Source organism: Cebus imitator, unplaced genomic scaffold, assembly GCF_001604975.1.
Source record: "Cebus imitator isolate Cc_AM_T3 unplaced genomic scaffold, Cebus_imitator-1.0 Scaffold568, whole genome shotgun sequence".
NCBI lineage: Eukaryota > Metazoa > Chordata > Mammalia > Primates > Cebidae > Cebus > Cebus imitator.
The window spans coordinates 1,819,787-1,839,488 of NW_016107883.1; the positions used below are offsets into that span (position 1 = coordinate 1,819,787).

Consider the following 19,702-nt stretch of genomic DNA (forward strand, 5'->3'; position numbering starts at 1 on the left):
GAGACGGGGTTTCACCATGTTGACCAGGATGGTCTCGATCTCTTGACCTCGTGATCCACCCGCCTCGGCCTCCCAAAGTGCTGGGATTACAGGCTTGAGCCACTGCGCCTGGCCAACTCTGCCTCTTTCTGTGGGACAGGTTGTTCCATCCCACTGGCATCAGTCCAAACTTCCACCCAGGTCCATGCTGACAACTTGCAGCACCAGGTGGGAGCCTTGCTCAGAGTTGCATCGACAACCCACGGTGCCCTTCAATCTCGTGGGGCTCTCGTGGAGTGTGGGTTGCATGAGGGATGAGGTAAGCACAGGATCCGAACCGGAGCACCTAGGGGGTGAAGTCCCCAACCCTCTGAGCCGGCTGCACGTTCCAGGTGGGGACGCGTCCCGTCCTATATGGGTTCACCCTTCCTGGTCAGCCCTTGCCCTGCTTCGGCTCCTTCCCTGGGCTATTTTCAGAGTCCTACCAGTCCCACCGAAACAAACCTGGCACCTTGCTTGGAATTGTGAAGTCCTCTAGCCCTCTGCGTCTCATTCACTGGGAGCTGCATTCCGGTGTTGCCTCCTCTCAGCCATCTTGGAAAAATGGCAACTTAAATTTATGCTTCAGGTTGTATTCTTTGAACTTGGCACAAATTTGTGTTCTATTTATATTAATTTTGCCTCAGCTTCTTCCTCTTAGGTCCACACTTGGACGGGCTGTTTGGAAAGGGGAGTTGAATTTTGCACTGTGTAGCCAGGAGCAGTAATTAAGACCAGAAAGTAGACGTATCGGGAAAGCAGTTTTTTAGTCAATATAAGGAAAATTTTTGTGCAAATTAGAGGTTTCTAACACAGTGCTTCTAAACTTTGAGTATATATGAATTATCTGGGAATTTTGTTAAAATGCAGAATCCAGTTCTGTAGCTCTGAGGTTGCGCATTTCTAACAAGGTACCAGCTGAACCTGCAGACTACACTGAGTAGAGTAGAATAATTGGTTTTCGATAGAGTTTGCTACTAGCCATGTGTTACTATTGAGCATTGTGAATTTTTAAGTTTAGTCGCATATGATTAGTGGCTATCATATTGGACTGCATAGATAGAAGACATATAAGTTCCCTCAGCCCACTTAAGGGTTTATGTTCACTGGGCACCACTTTGTGTGGTTATTGTAAAAATATTGAAGGTAGGTTGGACTATTTAAGATTGCAGTAGTTTGGACTATTTCTCACCATCCAGATTCTTGCTATGATATATCTTGGCAGTGTGGAGAATTACTAAGGATTTTCTAGTGAAAAATTGATTTATTTATTTTAAATGACAGAAAAAGTTTTTTTGATAAGCAGATCATGGGGCGTGTGTGTGTGTCTATGTGTGCATTTTGGAGATTAGTTGGGGAGGAGTTCAAAACATAGACTTGGGTATGACAAAGTTCCTTTACACATCTTATTAATGCAAATAGGATTTCTCAACACTTACACCCCAAAAAGCAATAGAATTTATGCTAAACTCTAACTTCCTTGTAATAAGTGATATTTGACTACAGTACTATATATACGTACTTTAGTGTACATAAAGTAATTGGAGAGGAAAGGTAGCATTAACCCACTAAGAAATACATTTTCCAAATCTGTTTTTTCCCGTCAAAATTTGCAAATCATGTTTTAATTAATCATATGCTTATAATAATTGTAATGATATACAGGAGAATTCTCTTTTTTAAAAAGTACAATTTCCATTTTATTTTCCTCCAGAGAATAGTTTCTCTTCAGTCCTTAAGGATTCAGTTGCTTACATGGTCTTTGGTGAGGGTCATGAGGCAGCACCCACAGGTTTAAATCAGGGTGGGATGTTTGGTCCCTGTGGGATTTACAAGATGGATTGCTGACTACCTTGCTATGAGTGGCACAACTCATAGTGTAATGTAGCTTCACATACAGCTTGGGAAGAACACAGGGGGCAAAGATGCGCACTGCAGAAATGTCCCTGACTGCTGTGGCCTCTACTGTGTTTTGCATGACGGGCTTCTTAATAGCCTTTTCCTTGGGCATGCATCGGACATAGGATGTGCCACTAGTTGGCCACAGCCCTTTTTGGCACAATTCTTTGTCATCTTGGAAGTAAGGACCTGAGAGAGCTACAGAAGAATTCTTGACATTAAGAGACTTACAGTCATGGGAAATTTTTTTTTAATTACCATTTTAACTTTCATTTTACATAAATATAGACAAGTGTGATAGAGGGATCAGTAAAAGCTTTTCAAGTATAATTACATATTTAGAGTAAAATTCTGTGGACACAGTGGAGTGAAAATATGAGTTGGAAAAAATGTAAAAAGTTTTAAACTTTTCATAGTCCAGCAATTTCATGTTTTTATTTATTATTTATTTATTTATTTAATGGCGATGGTGGGTATCCAGTCACCTGTAGCATTTGTATTCCAACTAAAAATACAAAAATTAGCTGGGCATGGTGGTGCGCACCTGTAGTCCCAGCTACTCGGGAGGCTGAGGCAGGAGAATTGCTTGAACCCAGGAGGCAGAGGTTGCAGTGAGCTGAGATCACACCACTGCACTCCAGCCTGGTGCTTGGCAACGGAGCGAGACTCTGTCTCAAAAAAAAAAAAAAAAAAAAAAAAAAAAAAAGATTGATAAAACAGTTCTGAGATAACATGTTAATATTTTTTGTACTAGAAATTACATTCTCTGTAACTTAAAATACTCATAGATTTTTTTGTTACTCTTTAGAAGTACTAGAGTCAAGCTGTGATCTAGTTCACAAAGCAACTCAGTGATTGTTTGCTTTTCTTTTTAAAAAATGAGGTGGTTTTGCATGGGAATGTGTATTCTAACATTAAACTTGATGATTTATGTGGAAAAGGAGAGATTATAAAATAGTAATTCACACAATAGGTTCCATATTTATGAAATTTTTTTTTTTCAAAAAAAGACAAAAAAAAATTTATTGTCATAAATTAATCCAGTAGGTATATCTGAGAAAGCGTGCATCAATTGGTTAGGGCAATAAGCACCTCTAGCACATTGCCCATGTGTTCCCCAAGCTGCCTTCTGCTGCTGCTTGAGATAGCTCCATCTCACTCCTGTTTGGCTTTTTGCTCCTGGAACTTTCTGTCTCCAATCACAGACATGGCCATCTCCAGATTGGAACTCTGGATCCTCTTCTCCTCTGCATAGTCGGTAACTCGCTCCAAGTCCACCGCACCACCGTCATGTTTCCGTGGCTTCTCAGGAGGTCGCTCTGGGCCACGGGTCTCAGTCTCTGTAACTTCGGCTCCACATCCCCTTCGGTCGCCGTATCTAGTTCCTGAAATTTCTTAATTGAAGACTTCTTTCAGGAAATACAACTAAAAGATGATAGGTTTAGATACTCAACATAATGGGTTCCTGAGGGAAACCACGAAGTTAAGGGGCCATGCTTAATCTTTGGGGTGAACATCATGAGCTTTCCCAACACATCTCAGGTTGCCTTCAGAACAGATTCTAAATCTGGCTGAATAGGTTCATTCTTATGTTTTTTGTTTGTTTGGTTTTTTTTCTTTCTTTTTTTCGAGACGGGGTTTCACCGTGTTGGTCAGACTGGTCTTGAACTCCTGACCTCAGGTAATCCACCAGACTCGGCCTCCCAAAGTGCTGGGATTACAGGCGTGAGCCACCACACCCGGCCTCCATTCTTATGTTTTTAGATTTATCTTTGTATACTGGGTTTATGGAGAGGGTAATAAACAGGCATTTGTTTTTTTCTCCAATCAGGTTTGAGACTTACCCCCACTAGGTTATTACTGTCTTTACTGTTATGTTGTCATATGTTTATACACCATTTAAAATCGTTAAAACATAGTTTATGTGTCCATTTCTTACAGGTTGCAGATATTTTATTCCAAACGGCCCAAAATGCAGGGATCAGTTTTGACACAGTGTGTGGAGTACCTTATACAGCGTTACCATTGGCTACAGTTATCTGTTCAACCAATCAAATTCCAATGCTTATTAGAAGGAAAGAAACAAAGGATTATGGTAAAATAAAAGTAACATAAGCATTAAGTTAATTAATCTGTAACATAATACTGTTAGAATTTTTTTCTCCTCCGTGCACTAATGATTTACCAGAGTCATCTTGAGTCCTTTAAGTTGTTATTGGCTGTGGAATTTGTAACTGTTACTATAAGTCACCTTCCTTTTTTTTAGAGTCTAGGGGTGAAATGCTTTGTATTGGTTGAAAAAAGGTGCTTTTTGTGGTACTGTATCTATGCAACCCCAACTTTTTTTTTTCACCAGTCCATCCCTCATCAGCAAAATGTAACAGCACATACTTTCCCAATAGGTTTGTATTTAAACTTCATAAAAAAGTAATGCATGGATAAAATTATTCTCATAAAACAGATAAAACAGTGCAAATACCTAGAGAGATGCTTTTGTGGGTTCATGGCAATAGATTATCAGGCGGCTTGCTTTAAAACCCGAGAATTGGACCAGGCACCATGGCTCACACCTGTAATCCCAGCACTTTGGGAGGCAGAGGTGGGCGGATCACTTGAGGTCAGGAGTTTGAGAGCAGCCTGACCAACATGGTGAAACCCCGTCTCTACTAAAAATATAAAAATTAGCTGGGTGTGGTGATGTGCCCCTGTAATCTCAGCTACTTGGGAGGCTGAGATAGAAGACTAGCTTGAACCCAGAAAGTAGAGGTTGCAGTGAGCCGAGATCACACCACTGTACTCCAGCCTTGGGGACAGAGTGAGACCCTATTTTAAAAAAAACAAACCTGAAAATCGGCCAGGCACAGTGACTCACACGTAATCCCAGCACTTTGGGAGGTCAAGGCAGGAGGATAGCTTGAGCCCAGGAGTTGGAGACCAGCTTTGGCAACATAGTGAGACTTTGTCTCTACAAAAAAATTGAAAAAAAGAATAAAAAATTAGCTGAGTGTTGCAGTTACATGGGAGGCTGAGGCAGGAGGATGGCTTAAGCCCAGGAGTTGAAGGTTGCAGTGAGGTATGAATGCGCCACTGCACTGCACCCTGGGTGACAGAGCAATACTATCAAAAAATAAATAAATAAAACCTGAAAAGCAATCTTAATGATAGTAAGGAATTAATGGACTTTTTTGTTTATGTTGGTGTATTAGTGTTTTGTTAATTTTTTGAAACACATCCTGCTTTTACAGATGCATTCTAAAAATTTTTATGATAGAAAAAGAAACATATTAATTGAGTTTTTGCTGTGAAGGCCAGCGTTAATTTTTCTGTTTTTGGGGTTTTTTGAGACAAGGTCTCACTCTGTTGCCTAGGCTGGTCTTGAACTCCTGGTCTCAAACCGTTTTCCTGCCTCAGCCTCCCGAAGTGCTGGGATTACAGGTGTGAGCCACTGCACCCAGCTGAGATTTTCTGAGCTAAAAAAAAAAATTTCTATATGAATCCCTACCCATAAGAAAACTCTTGTTTCTATTTTATTATTTTACATTTTAAAATTTTTTCTAGAATTAAAGTATGCATTTTAAAATATACTATAAGTACTTGCAGTCTTGTGTTCTAGCTTAAGCTGATTTAATTAAACTTGCAATTGTTCAAGGGGTGGAAGGGATTTGATGGGTCTATAAAGTCTACAACCCAAGTTATTTACATTTTGTAGATTATCTGAAAAATAGTTTATAGTGGGATTTGGGGTAGAGACGTATATATTTAGTCATATTGCATTCTATAATTCTTTAGGTTGTAGTAATGGATTTAAATGATTGCTGAATATTTTGCCTTCTGAATTTATATCTTCAAAAAGCCAATTGTTTGGCTGATCTTGAATAGTAAACTGGTAATACTTTGATGGAAAAATGAATTATTTCATTGATGATATTGGATTATTCTGTGTTTCATAACTTTCCTTGATCTAGGTGCTCTTGCTGTAAGAAACTCTGTATTTAGGCTGGTCATGGTGGGTCACACCTGTAATCCTAGCACTTAGGAAGTCTGAGGTGGGAGGATCACTTGAGCTCAGGAGTTTGAGACCAGCCTGGGCAACATAGTGAGACCTCATCTCTATTATAAAACAAATTTTTTTAATTAAATAAAAAAAAACCTCCGTATTTGAAAATTTGATCATAAAACACATTTAGCAGTGCTTATAATGTAAAATAATTTACTTGTTTTACCATAAATATATGTGTAACCAGCAAGTTTGATATACATACACACATATACATATATATTTGAATTTAGAATCAGCAGAATTTTTTCTTTTCTAGGAACTAAGCGTCTTGTAGAAGGAGCTGTTACTCCAGGAGAAACCTGTTTAATAATTGAAGATGTTGTCACCAGTGGATCTAGTGTTTTGGAAACTGTTGAGGTTCTTCAGAAGGAGGGCTTGAAGGTCACTGATGCCATAGTGCTGTTGGACAGAGAGCAGGGAGGCAAGGACAAGTTGCAGGCACATGGGATTCGCCTCCACTCAGTGTGTACATTGTCCAAAATGCTGGAGATTCTCGAGCAGCAGAAAAAAATTGATGCTGAGATGGCTGGGAGAGTGAAGAGGTTTATTAAGGAGAATGTCTTTGTGGCAGCGAATCAAAATGGTTCTCCCTTTTCTGTAAGGGAAGCACCCAAAGAACTCAGCTTCGGTGCACGTGCAGAGCTGCCCAGGATCCACCCAGTTGCATCGAAGCTTCTCAGGCTCATGCAAAAGAAGGAGACCAATCTGTGTCTGTCTGCTGATGTTTCAGAGGCCAGAGAGCTGTTGCAGCTAGCAGATGCTTTAGGACCCAATATCTGCATGCTCAAGACTCATGTAGATATTTTAAATGATTTTACTCTAGATGTGATGAAGGAATTGATAACTCTGGCAAAACGCTATGAGTTCTTGATATTTGAAGACCGAAAATTTGCAGATATAGGAAACACGGTGAAAAAGCAGTATGAAGGTAAGTGTATTATTCAAGAATCTGCAAGAATCAGAAATCCAGCTTAAACTGGCTGAAGAGAAAAAAAAGGAAATGCTTATGTCACTGAAAGTCCATTCATAGAGCACGCTGTCAAGCATGGTTGGATCCAGGAGCCCAAGTGGTGTCTTCATGACTTGCTTTCTTTCCATTTCTCAGCTCTGCTTTCTTCTCTGTTGACTTCTTTCTCAGGTAGGCATACTCAACATGCTCACCCCAAGCCAATCACTCTAGCTTGGGATATAGAATACCTTCATTAGCTAGCCTGGACAATCTGCTCTGCAGTTGTGAGGTTGTTAACTCTACTTGACCTTCTTTTTTTTTTTTAATTGTATTTGGGCTCTGGGGTACATGTGCACATCCTGCAGGATTGTTGGATGGGTACATACATGCCTATTTGACCTTCTTGAAGTGAGAACCAGGCAGGGATAGTTTTCTTAAAGAAAATGGGTATGCTGATACCAGAAGAAGTTATGTGTCTGGCCAAGCAAATGTGACAGATGTCTCTGGCAGAATATGATGTTTTAAATGAAAATTCCACATAAAGGAAACAATGAAAAAGAAGTATAAAATAGTAAGATTAGCTGGATGTGGTGGCTCACGCCTGTAATCCCAGTACTTTGGGAGGCCAAGGCGAGCGGATCACCTGAGGTTAGGAGTTTGAGACCAGCCTGACCAACATGGAGAAACCCCGTCTCCACCAAAAATACAAAATTAGCCAGCTGTGGTGGTGCATGCCTGTAATCCTAGCTACTTGGAAGGCTGAGGCAGGAGAATTGCTTGAATCCCAGAGGCGGAGGTTGCAGTGAGCCAAGATGGCGCCACTGCACTCCAGCCTGGGCAACAGAAGTGAAACTCCATCTCAAAAAAACAAAAAGATTTATTTGTAGCAGAAAAAGTTCTATTGATAAACGTTCTTTGTATAAAATAGTGCATGTGTTGGTTAAGAAAAATGCTTAGTTCTACTGCCTATTTTTTGTAAATTTCTGTCTATGTTTTTACAACTATGGTCAGACTGTATTTTAATACATTTTTCACTTAACCTTGTAACAGATATTGGTGGTATTTAACATTTTTTGTAGGCATCTTTGAGGTAACTTTGCTTTAATGTGTGCCTGTTCAGAAGCTGTTTCTTTTAAAGTGACTTCTTCCTATGCTTAAGATGTCCTGCCATCATCGCATTGCCCAACTTACTTTAGCCAATTGACTGGTATGAGAGTTTTATACAAACTCNAAAAAAAAAAAAAAAAAAAAAAAAAAAAAAGATTGATAAAACAGTTCTGAGATAACATGTTAATATTTTTTGTACTAGAAATTACATTCTCTGTAACTTAAAATACTCATAGATTTTTTTGTTACTCTTTAGAAGTACTAGAGTCAAGCTGTGATCTAGTTCACAAAGCAACTCAGTGATTGTTTGCTTTTCTTTTTAAAAAATGAGGTGGTTTTGCATGGGAATGTGTATTCTAACATTAAACTTGATGATTTATGTGGAAAAGGAGAGATTATAAAATAGTAATTCACACAATAGGTTCCATATTTATGAAATTTTTTTTTTTCAAAAAAAGACAAAAAAAAATTTATTGTCATAAATTAATCCAGTAGGTATATCTGAGAAAGCGTGCATCAATTGGTTAGGGCAATAAGCACCTCTAGCACATTGCCCATGTGTTCCCCAAGCTGCCTTCTGCTGCTGCTTGAGATAGCTCCATCTCACTCCTGTTTGGCTTTTTGCTCCTGGAACTTTCTGTCTCCAATCACAGACATGGCCATCTCCAGATTGGAACTCTGGATCCTCTTCTCCTCTGCATAGTCGGTAACTCGCTCCAAGTCCACCGCACCACCGTCATGTTTCCGTGGCTTCTCAGGAGGTCGCTCTGGGCCACGGGTCTCAGTCTCTGTAACTTCGGCTCCACATCCCCTTCGGTCGCCGTATCTAGTTCCTGAAATTTCTTAATTGAAGACTTCTTTCAGGAAATACAACTAAAAGATGATAGGTTTAGATACTCAACATAATGGGTTCCTGAGGGAAACCACGAAGTTAAGGGGCCATGCTTAATCTTTGGGGTGAACATCATGAGCTTTCCCAACACATCTCAGGTTGCCTTCAGAACAGATTCTAAATCTGGCTGAATAGGTTCATTCTTATGTTTTTTGTTTGTTTGGTTTTTTTTCTTTCTTTTTTTCGAGACGGGGTTTCACCGTGTTGGTCAGACTGGTCTTGAACTCCTGACCTCAGGTAATCCACCAGACTCGGCCTCCCAAAGTGCTGGGATTACAGGCGTGAGCCACCACACCCGGCCTCCATTCTTATGTTTTTAGATTTATCTTTGTATACTGGGTTTATGGAGAGGGTAATAAACAGGCATTTGTTTTTTTCTCCAATCAGGTTTGAGACTTACCCCCACTAGGTTATTACTGTCTTTACTGTTATGTTGTCATATGTTTATACACCATTTAAAATCGTTAAAACATAGTTTATGTGTCCATTTCTTACAGGTTGCAGATATTTTATTCCAAACGGCCCAAAATGCAGGGATCAGTTTTGACACAGTGTGTGGAGTACCTTATACAGCGTTACCATTGGCTACAGTTATCTGTTCAACCAATCAAATTCCAATGCTTATTAGAAGGAAAGAAACAAAGGATTATGGTAAAATAAAAGTAACATAAGCATTAAGTTAATTAATCTGTAACATAATACTGTTAGAATTTTTTTCTCCTCCGTGCACTAATGATTTACCAGAGTCATCTTGAGTCCTTTAAGTTGTTATTGGCTGTGGAATTTGTAACTGTTACTATAAGTCACCTTCCTTTTTTTTAGAGTCTAGGGGTGAAATGCTTTGTATTGGTTGAAAAAAGGTGCTTTTTGTGGTACTGTATCTATGCAACCCCAACTTTTTTTTTTCACCAGTCCATCCCTCATCAGCAAAATGTAACAGCACATACTTTCCCAATAGGTTTGTATTTAAACTTCATAAAAAAGTAATGCATGGATAAAATTATTCTCATAAAACAGATAAAACAGTGCAAATACCTAGAGAGATGCTTTTGTGGGTTCATGGCAATAGATTATCAGGCGGCTTGCTTTAAAACCCGAGAATTGGACCAGGCACCATGGCTCACACCTGTAATCCCAGCACTTTGGGAGGCAGAGGTGGGCGGATCACTTGAGGTCAGGAGTTTGAGAGCAGCCTGACCAACATGGTGAAACCCCGTCTCTACTAAAAATATAAAAATTAGCTGGGTGTGGTGATGTGCCCCTGTAATCTCAGCTACTTGGGAGGCTGAGATAGAAGACTAGCTTGAACCCAGAAAGTAGAGGTTGCAGTGAGCCGAGATCACACCACTGTACTCCAGCCTTGGGGACAGAGTGAGACCCTATTTTAAAAAAAACAAACCTGAAAATCGGCCAGGCACAGTGACTCACACGTAATCCCAGCACTTTGGGAGGTCAAGGCAGGAGGATAGCTTGAGCCCAGGAGTTGGAGACCAGCTTTGGCAACATAGTGAGACTTTGTCTCTACAAAAAAATTGAAAAAAAGAATAAAAAATTAGCTGAGTGTTGCAGTTACATGGGAGGCTGAGGCAGGAGGATGGCTTAAGCCCAGGAGTTGAAGGTTGCAGTGAGGTATGAATGCGCCACTGCACTGCACCCTGGGTGACAGAGCAATACTATCAAAAAATAAATAAATAAAACCTGAAAAGCAATCTTAATGATAGTAAGGAATTAATGGACTTTTTTGTTTATGTTGGTGTATTAGTGTTTTGTTAATTTTTTGAAACACATCCTGCTTTTACAGATGCATTCTAAAAATTTTTATGATAGAAAAAGAAACATATTAATTGAGTTTTTGCTGTGAAGGCCAGCGTTAATTTTTCTGTTTTTGGGGTTTTTTGAGACAAGGTCTCACTCTGTTGCCTAGGCTGGTCTTGAACTCCTGGTCTCAAACCGTTTTCCTGCCTCAGCCTCCCGAAGTGCTGGGATTACAGGTGTGAGCCACTGCACCCAGCTGAGATTTTCTGAGCTAAAAAAAAAAATTTCTATATGAATCCCTACCCATAAGAAAACTCTTGTTTCTATTTTATTATTTTACATTTTAAAATTTTTTCTAGAATTAAAGTATGCATTTTAAAATATACTATAAGTACTTGCAGTCTTGTGTTCTAGCTTAAGCTGATTTAATTAAACTTGCAATTGTTCAAGGGGTGGAAGGGATTTGATGGGTCTATAAAGTCTACAACCCAAGTTATTTACATTTTGTAGATTATCTGAAAAATAGTTTATAGTGGGATTTGGGGTAGAGACGTATATATTTAGTCATATTGCATTCTATAATTCTTTAGGTTGTAGTAATGGATTTAAATGATTGCTGAATATTTTGCCTTCTGAATTTATATCTTCAAAAAGCCAATTGTTTGGCTGATCTTGAATAGTAAACTGGTAATACTTTGATGGAAAAATGAATTATTTCATTGATGATATTGGATTATTCTGTGTTTCATAACTTTCCTTGATCTAGGTGCTCTTGCTGTAAGAAACTCTGTATTTAGGCTGGTCATGGTGGGTCACACCTGTAATCCTAGCACTTAGGAAGTCTGAGGTGGGAGGATCACTTGAGCTCAGGAGTTTGAGACCAGCCTGGGCAACATAGTGAGACCTCATCTCTATTATAAAACAAATTTTTTTAATTAAATAAAAAAAAACCTCCGTATTTGAAAATTTGATCATAAAACACATTTAGCAGTGCTTATAATGTAAAATAATTTACTTGTTTTACCATAAATATATGTGTAACCAGCAAGTTTGATATACATACACACATATACATATATATTTGAATTTAGAATCAGCAGAATTTTTTCTTTTCTAGGAACTAAGCGTCTTGTAGAAGGAGCTGTTACTCCAGGAGAAACCTGTTTAATAATTGAAGATGTTGTCACCAGTGGATCTAGTGTTTTGGAAACTGTTGAGGTTCTTCAGAAGGAGGGCTTGAAGGTCACTGATGCCATAGTGCTGTTGGACAGAGAGCAGGGAGGCAAGGACAAGTTGCAGGCACATGGGATTCGCCTCCACTCAGTGTGTACATTGTCCAAAATGCTGGAGATTCTCGAGCAGCAGAAAAAAATTGATGCTGAGATGGCTGGGAGAGTGAAGAGGTTTATTAAGGAGAATGTCTTTGTGGCAGCGAATCAAAATGGTTCTCCCTTTTCTGTAAGGGAAGCACCCAAAGAACTCAGCTTCGGTGCACGTGCAGAGCTGCCCAGGATCCACCCAGTTGCATCGAAGCTTCTCAGGCTCATGCAAAAGAAGGAGACCAATCTGTGTCTGTCTGCTGATGTTTCAGAGGCCAGAGAGCTGTTGCAGCTAGCAGATGCTTTAGGACCCAATATCTGCATGCTCAAGACTCATGTAGATATTTTAAATGATTTTACTCTAGATGTGATGAAGGAATTGATAACTCTGGCAAAACGCTATGAGTTCTTGATATTTGAAGACCGAAAATTTGCAGATATAGGAAACACGGTGAAAAAGCAGTATGAAGGTAAGTGTATTATTCAAGAATCTGCAAGAATCAGAAATCCAGCTTAAACTGGCTGAAGAGAAAAAAAAGGAAATGCTTATGTCACTGAAAGTCCATTCATAGAGCACGCTGTCAAGCATGGTTGGATCCAGGAGCCCAAGTGGTGTCTTCATGACTTGCTTTCTTTCCATTTCTCAGCTCTGCTTTCTTCTCTGTTGACTTCTTTCTCAGGTAGGCATACTCAACATGCTCACCCCAAGCCAATCACTCTAGCTTGGGATATAGAATACCTTCATTAGCTAGCCTGGACAATCTGCTCTGCAGTTGTGAGGTTGTTAACTCTACTTGACCTTCTTTTTTTTTTTTAATTGTATTTGGGCTCTGGGGTACATGTGCACATCCTGCAGGATTGTTGGATGGGTACATACATGCCTATTTGACCTTCTTGAAGTGAGAACCAGGCAGGGATAGTTTTCTTAAAGAAAATGGGTATGCTGATACCAGAAGAAGTTATGTGTCTGGCCAAGCAAATGTGACAGATGTCTCTGGCAGAATATGATGTTTTAAATGAAAATTCCACATAAAGGAAACAATGAAAAAGAAGTATAAAATAGTAAGATTAGCTGGATGTGGTGGCTCACGCCTGTAATCCCAGTACTTTGGGAGGCCAAGGCGAGCGGATCACCTGAGGTTAGGAGTTTGAGACCAGCCTGACCAACATGGAGAAACCCCGTCTCCACCAAAAATACAAAATTAGCCAGCTGTGGTGGTGCATGCCGGTAATCCTAGCTACTTGGAAGGCTGAGGCAGGAGAATTGCTTGAATCCCAGAGGCGGAGGTTGCAGTGAGCCAAGATGGCGCCACTGCACTCCAGCCTGGGCAACAGAAGTGAAACTCCATCTCAAAAAAACAAAAAGATTTATTTGTAGCAGAAAAAGTTCTATTGATAAACGTTCTTTGTATAAAATAGTGCATGTGTTGGTTAAGAAAAATGCTTAGTTCTACTGCCTATTTTTTGTAAATTTCTGTCTATGTTTTTACAACTATGGTCAGACTGTATTTTAATACATTTTTCACTTAACCTTGTAACAGATATTGGTGGTATTTAACATTTTTTGTAGGCATCTTTGAGGTAACTTTGCTTTAATGTGTGCCTGTTCAGAACAGATTTGTCTTTAAGTGACTTCTTCCTATGCTTAAGATGTCCTGCCATCATCGCATTGCCCAACTTACTTTAGCCAATTGACTGGTATGAGAGTTTTATACAAACTCTTTCAGGTCTGCATAGAGGTTTTTCAAAAATTAGGCCTTTTACTTTCCACTTTTAAAAAGATATAGTTGCCTATTGAAATTAGATAGCTAAGGATACCTAAGGAATGCACAGAGATGTTGAGCGATAGTAAAGCTGCTGAGAGACCCCTGCAGATTGAAAACTTATTATCTTCAAGAATTTTATTTTTTTTATTTTTTTGAGAAAAGGGTCTTGCTCTGTCACCCAGGCTGGAGTGCCGTGGTGCAATCTTGGCTCACTGCAACCTCCGCCTCCCGGGCTCAAGCGATCCTCCCACCTCAGCCTCCCAAGTAGCTGGGACTACGGGTATGTGCCACCATACCTGGCTAATTTTTTGTGTTTTTGGTAGAGATGAAGTTTTGCCATGATGCCCAGGCCGGTGTTGAACTCCTAAGCTTAAGCAGTCTACTTACCTCAGCCTCCCAAAGTACTGGGATTACAGACATGAGCCACAGTGAGGAGCTTTAAATTGTTGTTATTCTTGACATCAACAAATGTTTGTCTTCACTGGAGTCCCTTTCTAATAGCTTGAGCTGTATTTGTGGTCATGAGCTTCAGCCTGCAAGGAAAAACAGTCATACTAGTGTTTCTGATAAGCCAAGTGCAGACCTTGGAAGTTTTTTTCCTCATTGTGAACTCTCACCCAGCTGTTTACCTAAATAACAGTTAAATTTTTCACAGATGGAACCATGGGTCCACTGATAATCACTAAAGTTCCTGAAGTGTTTGATTATCTCATTAACATGTTACTAGAAGATTATTTCATATCGTAGTTGGTTGATTGGACAAGAGGTTAGAGGTTTTTGTTTGAAAATTAAAAATCTTTTTCCCCCTTCTTCTTAGGAGGTATCTTTAAAATAGCTTCCTGGGCAGATCTAGTAAATGCTCACGTGGTGCCAGGCTCAGGAGTTGTGAAAGGCCTCCAGGAAGTGGGCCTGCCTTTGCATCGGGGGTGCCTGCTCATTGCGGAAATGAGCTCCACCGGCTCCCTGGCCACTGGGGACTACACTAGAGCAGCGGTAAGTGATGGAGGGACGGGGCGAGAGGAGGCAGGGGCTGCTATGCTGTACGCAATAGGGCAAGAAAATATCTCTTAATCTGGCGTCCATGGAACCTCTGCCAAAAAAAAAAAAAATCCAGCTCTTGTTAGTGTGACAGTATATTAATGCTAGTTGGATATAATTCCTTGATAGTTAATAGCATTTTATGTTGTGTAATAGACACTTCAGGAATTTGTATTGTACTCCAAGAGAAACTTTGAGACCCAGATAATTAGTCAAACACTTACTAAATCTACCAGGACTTTAAGGTAATTGTTTTTTTCATCTTACCATGAGTTGAGAAAAGATAAAAGCTTCCCAGACATGTAGTTTCTCAGAATCTCCTGAGTCCTACAGAGATGCACATTCCCATGACCAGCCCACATGCAGTGGTTTTCTCTCATTCTTGTCAGATATTTTAGAATATAATATTACTTTTAAAATAATTGTCATGGGGCCTGGGCACAGTTGTTCACACCTGTAATCCTAGCATTTTGGGAGGCCAAGGTGGGAGGATTGCTTGAGGTCATGAGTTTGAGACCAGCTTGACATCATAGTGAGAACTTTACAAAAAAAGGAAAAAGCAAATTAACCAGGCATGATGATACATGCCTGTAGTCCCAGCCATTTGGGAGGCTGAGGTGGGAGGATCACTTGAGGCTGCAAGATGAAGGCTGCAGGGAGCTATGATCATGCCATTGTACCCCAGCATGGCAAGAGTAAAACCTATCTCAAAAAAAAAAAAAAATCCCTAAGAAAATCCCCATGATTTTTTTCCCTATTTGAAAATTCTAGAAGTAACGGATTTATTTTTTTCATATTATTTCAAAGACTATCTGGAGACTTAATAGAACTCATATGGCTCCACGGTCAGATTTTAACCCCATCCCTGGATTGACTATAGATGTCTGATTTCCCAACTCTCACAAGCACAGGAGCCATCAGTCAGTTTTAATATTTGACATTCTGGCAGTCTGGGTCTAGCTAAAGGACAAGATATGACTTGTTTGTTGGCAGTAGTACTTGATGGCAAGAATATATCAAATGAGTCTTAGGTCTCAGGGAAGTGTCAAATCAGAAAGCCAGGCAGACCTTCTAAGGGAACTGTTATGAATGTGAGATAATAGTATAGAAATTGGGGGGGCCAGTTGATGTTACAGAAGAGGGAAGGTGGTAGAGGTGAGATTTCTTTAGCTCTTGAAAACGTATCTGTTCTTTACATGACAGCTGCCTTTGGATGTGAAGTACCCTGTCTGTGTACTCAGTAAGCCTTGAATGTGGTTTCATACCATTATAATGTATTCTAGAGTACTCACCTCAAATCCATTTTGGAAGTAGATGAGTCACCAAGCATTATTAGAAATAAGTAATTATGCAGCATGTTGATTTTAGATGCATATGGTATAGGATTTTTGTTTTAAGTATGGTTTGTTGTGGGAAGGGGGGGGAAAGGGTCATCTCAGGGTCTTAATGAAGCAAATGTGTTTCATAGTGGTTTCGATCTAAGATTACCTGTTTCAGATATAGTGAGTTTATATATATGGAAAAGGTGTCTGTAATACAGCAAAGTTTCTCACTGGATAATAGAGCATAAGTTGGGCATGGTAACTCACACCTGTAACCCCAGCACTTTGAGAGGCCAACTTGGGAGGATCCCTTGAGCCCAGGAGTTCGAGACCAGCCTGGGCAATATAGGGAGACCCTATGTCTAAAAAAAAAAATAGAGCATATTTTTACTTTTATTCTGTGTGATTAACTTTTCTTGTAATATGTTCTGTTACATTCCATTTAGGTTAGAATGGCTGAGGAACACTCTGAATTTGTTGTTGGTTTTATTTCTGGTTCCCGAGTAAGCATGAAACCAGAATTTCTTCACTTGACTCCAGGAGTTCAGTTGGAAGCAAGAGGTAAATCTAAATCTCTTCACTGGTCATGGCTCTTCCAAAAAAGCTTCTTTACCCACAGCAGGCAAAATACTTTGCATGTTTTTATACATTTGCTTAAGAGAAGCCTTCTTAGTCTAGAACAATAATGAATCAGCCCTTTGGTAACTGTGTATCTTTGGACAAGTCAGTTTACTTCTTTTAGTCTCATTTTCGTAATTTGTAAAATGGGGATGATAACAGTATTGCCCTTATAAGGTAATCAAGAGGGTTTAATGAGAACATGTAGGGTATTTAACACACTGTCTTGGCACAGAGTAAATATTCTGTACTTGTAAGCCCTTATCTATAAGCCCTCATAATTATTTGACTAGATACTATAGTTAGGATTTAGGCTTTTAAGAATACTTAAAGTAGCTTGGATTTAGAAGATAATAAGCCATTTAATACAATGCTTCTAGAACAGCAGAATTTAATAAAATAAAAATAAAAAATAAAAAAAGCAAAATTTAAGGATTAAGATTTATGCATAGTCTGTGACCACTTGATGGGGTTGTGACAGAAAGGTTCTTATATATGTTAGTGGTTTAGACTTGCTCAACAGTGCATTGTGGTGATTCTGAGATGTATGCTAAACTTTTCGTAAATTGTAAGGCCAATCTTTTTTTAAGTTTTTTTGATATTGAAACTTTCTTGGCAACGTGATTTTGGGGAAAAAATTACTTGAAAAAAAAAAAATAAGGCCGGTTGCAGTGGCTCATGCCCGTAATCCCAGCACTTAGGGAGGCTGAGGTGGGCAGATCACTTGAGGTCAGGAGTTCGAGACCAGCTTGGCCAACGTGGTGAAACTCCATCTCAACTAAAAACACAAAGATTAGCCAGGCATGCTGATGTGTGCTTGTAATCCCAGCTACTCGGGAGGCTGAGCCAGGAGAACGGCTTGAACTCGGGAGGCGGAGGTTGCAGTGAGCCAAGATTGTGCCACTGCACTCCAGCCTGGGTGACAGAGCAAGACTCTGTCTCAAAAAAATAAATACAATAAATAAATAAAAACAAACTTTACCATTGAAAAGGAGATGGTGGTGAGCATCTTTCTCCATTTGAGGTCTCTGGCCTACCACAGTGAGTCTCTTCAGCTTCTGTTTTTACCTACTTGCTGTACAAAAGAGGAATGAAAATAGAAGCATTTTTTTTTTTAAGTTTTTTTTTCTGGAGAGGGCATCTTGCTCTGTCACCCACACTGGAGTGAATGGCGGAATCTCCGGCTCACTGGAATCTCTACCTCCCAGGTTCAAGCGATTCTCCTGCCTCAGCTTCCTGAGTAGTTGGGATTACAGGCATGTACCACCACACCTGGCTAATTTTTGTATTCTTAGTAGAGACAGAGTTTTGCCATGTTGGTCAGGCTGGTCTTGAACTCCTGACCTCAGGTGATCTGCCTGCCTTGGCCTCTCAAAGTGCTCAGGATTACAGGCGTGAGCCACTGCGCCTGACCTAGGAGCATATTTTTATTTAAAGTTGGTTGGATCCTTTTTCAGAGAAGTCATGTGACAGATTTTCTGATTTTTGTTAAACAATAGTTTTTGCATTTCTTGTAGGAGATAACCTTGGCCAACAGTACAATAACCCACAAGAAGTTATTGGCAAACGAGGTTCTGATATCATCATCGTAGGCCGTGGCATAATCTCAGCAGCTAATCGTCTGGAAGCAGCGGAGATGTACAGAAAAGCTGCTTGGGAAGCGTATTTGAGTAGACTTGGTGTTTAAGTGCTTCAGATACATTTTTGTGAAGACATTGAAGATACGTGGTCCCCCTGAAAGTCACTGGCTGGAAATCATCTGCTGCCTTTACTACTGCTTGGATTCTTCCACAAGGCCTGTGTAAGAATGGCTTCTGGAGTTACTATGGTCTTTAGGAAATACTGAGTAATTTGTAATCACTGCATTGTTACTATATTAAGTTCATTCTCAAGCTTGTGTTTTTTGACACTAGTGTTTGTTATATAGCCACAGTCCTGTTTAGGTTAGCGTCTTCCACATTTGAGGATCCTTCCTGTCTCTCCATGGGACTAGACTGCTTTGTTATTCTTTTATGTTTTTTTATTTTTATTTTTTTTGTTTGTACTTTAGGTTCTGGGGTACATGTGCAGATGATGCAGGATTGTTGCTTAGGTGCATACATGGCAAGGTGGTTTGCTGCCTCCATCCGCCTGTCACCTATATCTGGCATTTCTCCTCATGTTATCCCTCCCCAACGTCCCCACCCGATGCTGTTCCTCCCCTAGCTCCTCCCAACAGACCCTAGTGTGTGATGCTCCCCTCCCTGTGTCCATGTGTTCTTGTTGTTCAACACCCGCCTACGAGTGAGAACATGCAGTGTTTGGTTTTCTGTTCTTGTGTCAGTTGGCTGAGAATGATGGTTTCGAGATTCATCCATGTCCTGCCTACAAAGGACACGATCTCATCATTTTTTATGGCTGCATAGTATTCCATGGTGTGTATGTGCCACATTTTCTTTGTCCAGTCTATCATTGATGGGCATTTGGGTTGGTTCCAAGTCTTTGCTATCGTAAATAGTGCCACAGTGAACATACGTGTGCATGTGTCTTTATAATAGAATGATTTATAATCCTTTGTATATATACCCAGTAATGGGATTGCTGGGTCAGATGGAATTTCTATTTCTAGATCCTTGAGGAATTGCCACACTGTCTTCCATAATGGTTGAACTGATTTACACTCCCACCAACAGTGTAAAAGCGTTCCTATTTCTCCACATCCTCTCCAGCATCTGTTGTCTCCTGATTTTTTAATGATCGCCATTCTAACTGGCATGAGAGTATCTCAATGTGGTTTTGATTTGCACTTCGCTAATGACCAGTGATGATGAGCATTTTTTCATATGTTTGTTGGTGCATAAATGTCTTCTTTTGAAAAGTATCTGTTCATATCCTTTGTCCACTTTTGAATGGGTTTGTTTTTTTTCTTGTAAATCTGCTTTAGCTCTTTGTAGATTCTGAATATTAGCCCTTTGTCAGT

The 19,702-nt window shown here is 39.9% G+C and overlaps 2 protein-coding genes and 2 pseudogenes across 2 annotated transcripts in view; 2 read left to right on the top strand and 2 right to left on the bottom strand.

Moving 5' to 3' along the window:
- The window catches only part of LOC108294215 (uridine 5'-monophosphate synthase-like), a 15,703-nt gene extending 8,280 nt beyond the window's left edge, over positions 1 to 7,423 (top strand). The window contains exons 2-3 of the mRNA XM_017515998.2: positions 3,859 to 4,012; positions 6,234 to 7,423. Coding sequence (XP_017371487.1) covers positions 3,859 to 4,012; positions 6,234 to 6,952 — 873 coding nt within the window. The 3' untranslated portion in view covers positions 6,953 to 7,423. The remainder of the gene's footprint in view (positions 1 to 3,858; positions 4,013 to 6,233) is intronic.
- Positions 2,922 to 3,667, bottom strand: LOC119469080 (annotated as a pseudogene).
- Positions 7,424 to 8,485: 1,062 nt separating the features above from the next.
- On the bottom strand, positions 8,486 to 9,231 carry LOC119469081 (annotated as a pseudogene).
- Positions 9,232 to 9,355: 124 nt separating this feature from the next.
- LOC108294219 (uridine 5'-monophosphate synthase) lies at positions 9,356 to 18,640 on the top strand. Its single transcript, XM_017515999.2, has 5 exons — positions 9,356 to 9,576; positions 11,798 to 12,469; positions 14,583 to 14,758; positions 16,572 to 16,686; positions 18,261 to 18,640. Exons 1-5 carry the CDS (start codon positions 9,366 to 9,368, stop codon positions 18,428 to 18,430), a joined length of 1,344 nt encoding a protein of 447 aa, XP_017371488.1. The 5' UTR covers positions 9,356 to 9,365; the 3' UTR covers positions 18,431 to 18,640.
- The last annotated feature ends 1,062 nt before the right edge of the window (positions 18,641 to 19,702 follow it).

What these genes read in the sequence shown, in the direction of transcription:
- LOC108294219 (XM_017515999.2), top strand. Translation starts at nt 9,366, where the DNA reads ATGTTTATACACCATTTAAAATCGTTAAAACATAGTTTATGTGTCCAT. An exon ending in GAAAGAAACAAAGGATTATG is followed by an intron (nt 9,577 to 11,797) that starts GTAAAATAAAAG and finishes TTTCTTTTCTAG; the next exon opens with GAACTAAGCGTCTTGTAGAA. An exon ending in GGTGAAAAAGCAGTATGAAG is followed by an intron (nt 12,470 to 14,582) that starts GTAAGTGTATTA and finishes CCTTCTTCTTAG; the next exon opens with GAGGTATCTTTAAAATAGCT.